Below are 10,419 nucleotides of genomic sequence, written 5' to 3'. Positions count from 1 at the left end.
TCCCATATAGCTAGCCTCAAATTAAGTTTTAGTTAAATATTAATTATTGCTAAGTCTATATTATCAGAGATGTTAATGGGTTGGATTGGTCGGGTTTATATATAATATTAGTATATTTTATATTTGCTCAAGCTCAGTCAAACATAAAATATAAGGCTTAAAAATTTGTCAAAGGCTGTCCATATCTATAAATCACCAACTTAAACCTGTTTTAATAGATTTGTAGAACTGGCAAACATGTTCTTGAAAAAAAATGTTCCATGTTTGAAATTTTTTTGTTGTTGTTCATCCATGAAGCTTATCGGAGATGATCAGTTATCAAAAAAAAAAAAAAAAGGAGCGAAGAAAATACTATTATAGTTGGTTGGATCGACGTACACTGGTGTTTTTCATGCATTGGCTTGCTTTTTACACTTTCTTCTATTCAATCATTCTCAGTCTCGTGCCTATAAATTTTGTATTTAATAAGCTGCTTAAAAAATATTTTGCATTGATAATATATAAAATATTATATTTTTCCACAAAATATATATAAATAATATTATATGTTGTACTTTTTTTATAATTATATAATAATCTTTAATTTTATGTGTTTAAGGATTAAATTGATAAAATATTTGAGTACTGAGAAATAATTGTGTTATTCTACCATTTAGAAAAAGATCATATCTTCACTTCTATTAACGGAGAGTGATCAAAATAAAAATGATTTAAAGATAAAACTAAAAGTTTATATAATTGAGTAACTAATTATATAATTCCACAATAACCTGACTCATAAGTATAGCTTGGGATACAGCTAAAAAGAGCCATAAAATATAGACAAAATATTTCAAAGAAAGGCAAAGATAGGAATGAAACGGGAAAGTGCGGCATATTACTAAAAATAAATCAAGTTAGTGCTTTTATAAGATGGAAAATTTTACTAATTTTATTTTTAGCATTATAATGTCGACTTTTTATCTGAAATGTTGTGAATTTCGTTCTTGTTTTGCGAAAAATCATGTTTTCTATTTTTTTTATTTAAAATGTTGTCGATGTTGTTTGGTATATTTTCTGTTAAGAGATTCCTTGATAAATTTAATGATAGTAGTCCAACGAGACTTTCAATTTTTTTGAGATCTCTCTTGTGAGAGTAGTAGCTGAAATGTTTATGTTGATAACAAATCTTGATGTGATATTGTATTCATCCTTTCATCCTTTCTGCACCAATAATGCACTCATTATTTAATTATCATTATTTAATTAGATCAACAGAAGTCTTGTATTGATTCTCTATAAATAGTAACAGTATTTGAGCTATTTACACGTTTCATAAACCTCATTATTTTGTTGGGAAATAGTGTTACTTTATTTTACAAAATAAATTCTATTTTTTTTAAAAAAATTATAATTTAACTTATGTACATTGAAAGCAATTAGAAAGCAAAGAAAATATCCTAAACAGAGAATCTATTGCCTTCTTTAAAAGCTCCTGAAATTTCAAATTGCCTGCATATAACGAATTATAAAGGTTGAAGCTTTTACCCTTGCCCTATCCATGCCATAGATCCATTCTCATTTATATATGTTCACTATTCTTTAATTATTTGTGTATGTATGGTGGGTTATCCTTGATAGTTGCCATAGATCCATTGTCGAGAAATTAATGAAGGGCATGTAGATTTGAGATGCCTTGTTCTGATTTTTCCTTTTTGAGTTGCATAGAGAAAGAAAAAGGGAAAAAAGTGAACTAGATTAATTATAGAGAGATCCTTAAGTTTTTGCCAAAAGTCAAAAGAAAGTGTCACGTGGCATCATTCAATTGGCTCATATACCACATCAACAATCTGTTATTGGATTAACGAAATGTTTAACGGCAGTAACTAATTCAAATAATTATACTAATTAGAATGACTAACTTGAGAAAAAAATTTAGAGTAACTAAAATAGGACAAATCCTATTTTAGAATGATCTTAGGTGTAGTTTACCCTATACTTTTATGCTTGTATAAAATTACTAATTTTTTTAAAGAAGAAATTCATTAAAGATTAAGTCGCAAAACAAAAGCAAACACAATGAGGAGACGAACTACTAAACCCGAGCCAACAGGCTCACCCCTTACACCCGAACCTACTGTCCGAAATCATCATTCTTATCAACATAAAACATGATTTCAACATTCTTAAAAAATGATGCAAAAGGAAAAGTACCACATTCCGTATGGTTTGCATATAACAAAACAGCTCACACAAGCAAGTGGGCTGCCTTGTTGGCACATCAACGAGTCCCATTAAAGGACAGACGCTAAAACTAATCTTTTAGCACCAAACAATCATGTATAGCACACCTAGGTCAAATGCATCAATTATACATGCTTTTTCCCCCTTCAAACTACATACCTATAGTAGCCCAAAACACATATAGTTTACCACAAATATGGTCTAGCTTTCGATAGTACGCAATCCTCCAAGACCTAATGAAAAACAAGGGAGCCACTATACCCCAAAATCCCATTACAAAGCCAATAACAATGCTGACATAAAGCCAATTCACTTTACTTCCTTCACTGCTACTTCCATTATTCACAACATCAGTTGAAAAACCTTTTGTACTGCAGTTTTTAGTGAGAGGAGGTCCACAAAGATGATTTCCCACGTAAGACAAGTTTTCAAAGCTTTGAAGCTGAGTGCTTGTTGGGATTTGTCCTGTCAAGTTGTTGTAGGACACATTGAAGTGGTTTAAGAAATTCAATTTGGAGAAACTCGGAGGGATTTCACCATTCAATCGATTCATCGACAAATCAAGAGATTCCATTAACTCCATGTTGCCAATGGTGTCTGGTATATTTCCTGTTAGGAGATTCCCTGAAAAATTTAAAGACAATAGTCCAACGAGACTACCAATTTCTTTGGGGATCTCTCCAGTGAGATTATTAGCTGAAAGGTCTATATTGGTAACAAGTCCTAGCGTGCTACCATATTCATCCTCTCGTCCTTTCAACACCAATAATGCTTTAAAATAAAATGGGAAATCAATGACTAACGGCGCAGAAACTTCATTATTGGTTTTGTTTTTTGTGGCCATTGCACTAAAATTATTGAAACATTTTGGAATAACTCCTGAAATGTTGTTTTGGGAAAGGTCCAAGTTCTGAAGAAATTGAAGATCACAAATTTTATGAGGGATATGACCAACAAAGTTATTTGATCGAAGGCTCAGAATCACAAGGCTCGAGAGCTTATCACCAATCCATGCTGGTACACTTCCACTGAAATGATTTTCACTGAGATCAATCATAATCAAATCTCTAGAGTTTTGCAATGTGGATGGCAATTCTCCAAACATGCTATTGTTTCGAAGGTTTAACATAAAAGGATCTGTATATCCCAAAGTAGGTGGGATTTTCCCTGTCAAATGGTTGTTTTCTAAATTCAAATAAGCTAAAATTTCCCAATGATTCCAACAATCTGGAATTTCTCCAATGAGTAGATTTGTATCAATGTAAAGAGTTACCATCCCTCTTAATGATGGATTGCAAACTAATTCAGAAAGGGATCCTGAAAATGAATTATTTGACAAAAATAAAAATCTTAAACTTGACAGTACTTTTGGTAATGGACCTGTAAAGCGGTTTGAACTCAAGTCAATAAAGTTTGTTACATTCAAATATGAAAACTCTCCAGTAAGTTGATTAAAGGAAAGATTTAAATATTCAAATTGAGTGGGAAGGTTTAAAAACCAAGTGGGCATGACATCTGAAATTCCTGCACAGGAGATATCCAAAGAAGACAATTTCTTTTGAAATTTTAACCACCGAGGAAACTTTGGGCCAAGATGCCAGTCACCCAATTTAATACCTTCACATTGAAATGGGGGAATCCAACTTGAGTTTGGTTCAAATCTAAGCCTATTGTGTGACGCTGCTAGAGTTGTCAATCTCGTGAGATTAGAAAAATAGGTTTCTAATACAACTCCTTCAAATAGATTATACCCAAAAGCCAGAGTTTCCAAACTTTCCAATTGTCCAAAACATAGAGGAAAAGTACCATTTAATTGATTTTCTGAAACATCAAATAACTTCAAAGATGACAGCTCCCCTAGAGACCATGGAATTTGACCATTTAATTGATTTTCTGAAATATCAAAGAATTTCAAAGATGATAAGTCCCTATCGATGATGGAATGGGACCAGAAATTTTGTTTTGAGCAAGGGACAAGTAAGATAGATTTTTAAATTGTCCAAGTTGATCAGTTAAATGGCCAGAAAGTTGGTTATTGGTCATAATCAATGACTCTAAGGAATCCAAACAACATCTAGACAAACTTTGTAGGATTTCTGATATTCCACCTTCAATTTTATTATATGACAAATCCATCTCCTTCAATTTGCACAGATATTCCAGTGAGGTTGGTAATCTTCCTTCCAACATATAATTTAAAGAAAGATCAAGGTGAGTAACAGAGCTCAAGTTTCCAATGGCACTCGAGATTGTTCCTTGTAACTCGTTATCACTAAGACTAAGGAACTGAAGACGGTTTAAACCGTACAAGGAGTTGGGTATGGATGAATTGAGATGACTCGAAGTAAGATCAAGAACTTCAAGAAACGAGATGTTGCCAAAGTAATCTGGAATTGGGCCATCCAAAGAATTGAATCTAAGATCAATGGACACAAGACCATGAAGACTAAATATCGACTTAGGTACTGAAGAAAAGCTGTTCTCAGAAAGATCAAGAACAATCAGTGAATTTGTAGAATTGACACTGATGAAAGATGGGTCATCTTCTAAACTACAACCTGGCAAGTGCAACTCTAACAAAGAAGGAAGTTTGAATGTTACCTGTACCCAATCAGTTGCTTTAGAAAGATCCGCACCACTCAAATCAAGGTGCTGCAAGGAATAAAGTCCAGAAACCCATTGAAGACTTTTTTGTTCGTGGTAATTACCTCCAAGATCAAGATACTGCAACTTTGAGAGATTCCCAAGGTTATGAGGAATTGCTCCCTGAAACTGTGCACAAGAGAGGTTAAGATATGTTAAACTCTCCAGCAAACCGAAAAATTTCGGGATATGTATGCTGCTAAAACTGTTATAGCTCAAGTCCAGGGAATTGAGATGCTTCAACTCCAGCAGTGAAGGATTTATTTTGCCTCCTAGGGCTGAAGGTGAAAGAGGCGGAGCAGCCAAGTGCAGTTGGTTGACGTGGCCTGTTGAGTTATGGCAGACGACACCAATCCATTTACAGCAATCCCCTCCTTCAACCCAAGAAGATAACCTGTTTGAAGGATCAGTGAGATCATTCTTGAATTTCAAAAGAGCTTCTCTCTCACTTTGGATGCAAAGTATGTTGGAATTGGCATCACAAATGCTAAAATAGAAAGCGCGAATGAGAAGAAGAAAAGGGAATAAGGAAATTGGAAGAGTAGTCATGGTTGCAATTGCCATTGCTCACAACTCCAAATATATAGACTAAGCTTAGCTAAAACACAAAAATACATGAAGCGCAAGGAAGTTTCTTCCAAAACCCCAAATTTCCACAAAATACATTTAATTGATAATAGTCTGTAGGAAATTTGCTATCAAGGAAAGTTTCTAATTAATTGCATTCAAAATTTTGACTTTTTACTAATAATGAAAAGAGAAGAAAGATGAAATAATCGAAGGAAAAAAAAACTTATATTAATAATTAAGATATAAAGTAACAAATTTAATATGAATTTCATTTATTAATTTAAAGAAATAATTTACTTTTTAATTCTTCCAACAAAATTTTTGGTTTAGAAGAAGAGAAATAAAGTTGTCAATAAATAATTCCCACTCCCACGGTATTTTTGCTATATGTTTTGCTAATATTAAGCAATTTGTGGATAAAGAATATTAATTCAAATATGCATACCGATATTTGTGGCCCTTAAAACATTTCTGAAAAAAATCAATTTAGCTCTTACTGTTTTATTGACTTTTAATCTAGTCCTCAAACTTTTATTTTTTTTTCAATTGAACAAGTTTGGACAGAAAATTTAACGGAGCTATTTGTAAATTTAAAGTAATTGTTGAGATATAAGTTATGTATTTGGAAGGAGTGACTAAGGGAGTAAGCACTTTTTCAAGCTCTACAATAAGCAAAAGTAAGACAACGGACACAAAGATTGTTTATGCAATTTAGATTCCTTACGTTTGCATATTTTAATTTAGTAAGAAATATTCAGTATCTTCAACATTTACAAGAAGTGATCCTAAATCTATCACACACCCATGATAATTTTCTCACTTTTGCACACTAAAGACTGATACTTTCGCCACTAAATTGACCCATTTGAATTCAGCAAGTAAAACCACAACACAATTGGTTTCACTATCACAATGCACTCATAAAATCAAGTTCCATACACTTGAACAAATTATGTGCTATATCTCTCTCTATACATAATCTATACAAGTTTCTAAATTATATAGAATATTTCAAGACTTGCTAATATAAAGAAGATTTATCACAATTCTTATTAAACAACAATAAGATAAGCTGAACACAATAGGTAATAATAAACAAGGTAAACATGGACTCTTGATAGTTAAGAATGAAACGTTCCAATTCAATCCAATATCCACGATCGAAGGAATTAGAAAAAGATGATCAGTTTTGATCTGATCTTCCAATTATGTTCTCAAGTGATATGATTTTCTTTAATGGGCTAAATACAATCCACATAAACAATATAGACCATAATTTTGGTTTAATAAATTGCCAAAATTGTCTCACGTATTCAGAGACTCAATCAATTCTATATATTTTTCATATTTTTCAACACTATAACTTGTGTTTGGATGAAGAATTTTCAATTTTTTGATATTTTTAAAATGCTAGAATTTTAGAATTCATAAATTCAAAATGTTGAGATTTACAATTGCTTGTTTGAATATATAATTAAGTTAGGAAAAAATTAGGTTAATAGAATTTTAAAAATTAAAAAATAATTATTTTAAAATAAACAATATAAAAAATATTCAATATGGACATCATTAGACAATGTGTATGAAATCAAATAAAAATGGGAGGAATTTTGAAAAACCACATACATAAGTAAAATTTAAACTATTAAAATTCCCAATTTTGAAAACCTTGAGACAAATGAAATTTCTCCTATAAATTCTTATCCTTATGCCACTAACGCAGGATGATAGATGCTAACATGTCATCAGTACCACAATTTATATGTACTTTATACTAATGTAGTACTATTTATCTTATAGATCATATTAGTAAATAATTTAAAAATTATAACAAAAGAAAAAGTGAAAAATAATTGAAAAAGGTTTTTCAAAGGGAATATATATTTTATTATAAATAAAAGTTAAAACTTTCTTTTCTTATTATCATGAACTTAATTCTTGTAGAAAAATAAAACTTTAAATGAATCAAATTAATACATATTATAAAGACCCATATTTCCGGCTTAAATTTCCTCATGGCTAATGAACTTTCTTCCAAGACCCTAGTTTGTTGAATATAATTTCTCTAGACCTCAAAAATTTCAATTTAAATTTTCCACAAAGAAGTATTTAGAGTGTGTTTGAACGAAGAATTTTAAATTTTTGAGACTTTTAAAAAATTTAACCTTTTAAAATTTTTCCATTCATAATGCTAGCATTTGTAATACCATGATTGGATAAATAATTGATTTAAGAAAAATTAGGTTATTAAAATTTATGAGAAAATTAAAAAAAAAACACATCTTGAGAAAAAAAATTGAAACAAAAAAGTGAGCTTCTAAATCCTCTCTTGAAATTACTAATAAAATTTGAAATTCATCAAATATTTATTCAAATAAATAAATTTATTTTTAAGATTTCAAAAACCTTGATAATATTATATATTTATATTTATTAAGTGAGATTATATGTGTGTTAAATCAAATAAATTTATGAGGAATTTTGAAAATCAAATCTCTAAAAGAAATTGAAAAAGGAAGTGAAGTATTAAAATCTTCTCTGAAATTACTTTCAAATTTATAAAAACACAATATTCAAACAGAGCTTATTTCTATCTCTATTTAATTTTATAATTAGTTTTACATATTGAATCAGCAAAATAGTTTAAAATGATAAAGAATTACCTTTTGAAAAGAATAAAATGGATGGATTGACCCGATTTGAACGATGGAATTCGATTAGTTTGGATTTTTTTATATTCAATTCAATTTGATTTGAGTTTAAAAAATCAAAATACTATAAGATAAATTGAATTATTTCTTCAAAATCAGCCCAAATTGAATTATGGTCACTCTTGATATATTTCGAATAATTATTTTTTGGGTGAGTATTTAGTACCCTACTAGTACACTTTATAATTCTATAGGTATAGTTATAAATTATTATACCTTAAAGACGTAGTGTACTCGAGTCTATATCCTCCTTTATTAATAATAAAATCAATGCCAACCAAATTAAAACTTAATTCAATGTCAACGCACAAATAGACATAAAAGTTTAAAAACTAAGTCTATTAAGTAAGTCCCACTCCCACGTTCTTTTAAGACTTTTTAGGTCCTAAAAGCCAAAAGAAAGAAAAGAAAATGGAAGACATGGAAATTGAATAAGAATATTTTTGTATATGTTTGGCTATTATTAAGCAAAATTTTGAAAACCAATACTGCTTGAAACTTGCATTATGATTTTTCTGGCCCTTAAACATTTATTGAAAATCATTCAATTCATCCTTTACTCTGCTTTATTTAATTCCTAAACTTTTTTTTTTAAGAAAAGAATAAAACTTTTATATATACATTAATTCCAAGCTTCATATTAAGTTGATTATTTGTTTATATTAAATTATAAAATAAAAATTTAAAGGTTAAAATATGTTCTAAATCGCTATACCCTTTATACATTTGGATTTTAGTCTCGTATACTTTTAATTTCAAAAATTTAGTCCCCATATTTTTTTAATTTAAAATTCAAGTCAAATAGTTATTGCCATAAAATATTCTATTAAATTTAATGGTGTGACATTTAAAATCAAAAGAATATATCCACGCGATAGTCTTGTAACAATAAAATTAATTTAAAAAATGTTAATTAAGATTTCTTTTTTTTAAAAAAAACACTAATCCGAAATCAACTAAGTCTATGGAATAAATCTCAATCTCACGGTTTACTTGCTATTTAAAAATTAGCGGCGAAGTAAAAAAAAAAATTAGTAGAGTCGAAATTAAATTGTAATTTTTATGATAATAAAAATGTAATTTCACCATTTTAACAACCTGTATCTTTATAATGTTTAAAAGATTAAATCAAATTTTATTATTTTCTAGAGGGCTAAAGTGTAATTTTACTATTACTAATTTAAAATTTTATAAAATTTAAAGGATATAAATAGAAAATTTCCAGTGCCTGCCCCTAACTACGCGTAACCCCTGCTAAAAACAAAATTGATACATAAGAATAGCTTTCAAAGAATTTTCGTTTTAAGAAAAATCTCTTTTTCCTACATAAACTTCTACTTTTTCTCTATTTAATGTGGAAATTAACAAGCTCCAAGATTCCACAAATTTAGAAAGACAAATAGACATAAAGTTGAGAAGTAAGTCTATGGAGTTAAGTCCCACTCCCACGCAAAAGGAAAAATTAATGTTGGAAGAAAACCATTGTTAATATTCTTTTATTTTTCCAAAAACAGCTAGAATCGTTCATAGATTCACTCAAATTTTCATATATAATTAATTATTTCGTATATAAATATTAAATATGAAAATTAAACTTTAAAATTATAGTCTTTCCCAACCGTTAAATAAGAGTATAATACGTTTCAACACACTTAAATTTACGTCTTCCTAGCAATAATGTCAATACCAATTAAACTAAACTCAATCAATACTTTTTTTAGTAGAAAATAATTAATTAAAATAAGGTTGTTCAATGAGGTATTTATAAACTTTTTTAATCTTATAAATTAGTACTCCTGTATAAACTGCAGAATTATATCATAGATATCATATTTTTTGGGGATTTGCAAGCAATAATTATTAAATATATATTTTTCCTGCAAAAATATTGATATCAATGAATTGAAAAAAAAAATTTAAGCACCTAACATCAAATATAATTTCTTTATTTATTTTATCAAATAATTATAATAAGAAAACATGAATCAAAGTAGGTAAATTTAAACTCAAAGTTTAGATTAATTGATTCATGTAATCCTTTATAGATCCGAATCCCACATAATCAATTATAAACACACACAAAATTTAATAATACATGGGTTTTTTTTTCATCAAACTATATTATCCCATAGTAACACGTACAACTTTCGAACCCAACTTTCGATAGTATGGCATGCCCTTCAAGACCTTTATAGAAATACAAGGGAGCCACTACACCCCCAAAATCCCATTACATGGCCAAGAAACTATGGCTCACCCATCACTTTTCATT

General features: G+C 29.2%; 2 protein-coding genes across 2 annotated transcripts; both read right to left on the bottom strand.

The window, feature by feature from the left end:
- Positions 1-2,374: 2,374 nt before the first annotated feature.
- LOC121210082 (receptor-like protein EIX2) lies at positions 2,375-3,499 on the bottom strand. Its single transcript, XM_041082173.1, has one exon. The coding sequence runs from the start codon at positions 3,497-3,499 to the stop codon at positions 2,375-2,377; it is 1,125 nt and encodes a 374-aa protein (XP_040938107.1).
- A 624-nt stretch (positions 3,500-4,123) lies between these two features.
- LOC121209397 (receptor-like protein EIX2) lies at positions 4,124-5,491 on the bottom strand. The gene has a single exon (XM_041080016.1). The coding sequence runs from the start codon at positions 5,428-5,430 to the stop codon at positions 4,135-4,137; it is 1,296 nt and encodes a 431-aa protein (XP_040935950.1). The 5' UTR covers positions 5,431-5,491; the 3' UTR covers positions 4,124-4,134.
- Positions 5,492-10,419: the final 4,928 nt, after the last annotated feature.

The sequence above is a fragment of the Gossypium hirsutum genome, chromosome A11 (assembly GCF_007990345.1).
Source record: "Gossypium hirsutum isolate 1008001.06 chromosome A11, Gossypium_hirsutum_v2.1, whole genome shotgun sequence".
NCBI lineage: Eukaryota > Viridiplantae > Streptophyta > Magnoliopsida > Malvales > Malvaceae > Gossypium > Gossypium hirsutum.
The sequence above is the reverse complement of the archived record's forward strand: the minus strand, read 5'-3'. Positions and strand labels throughout refer to the sequence as shown.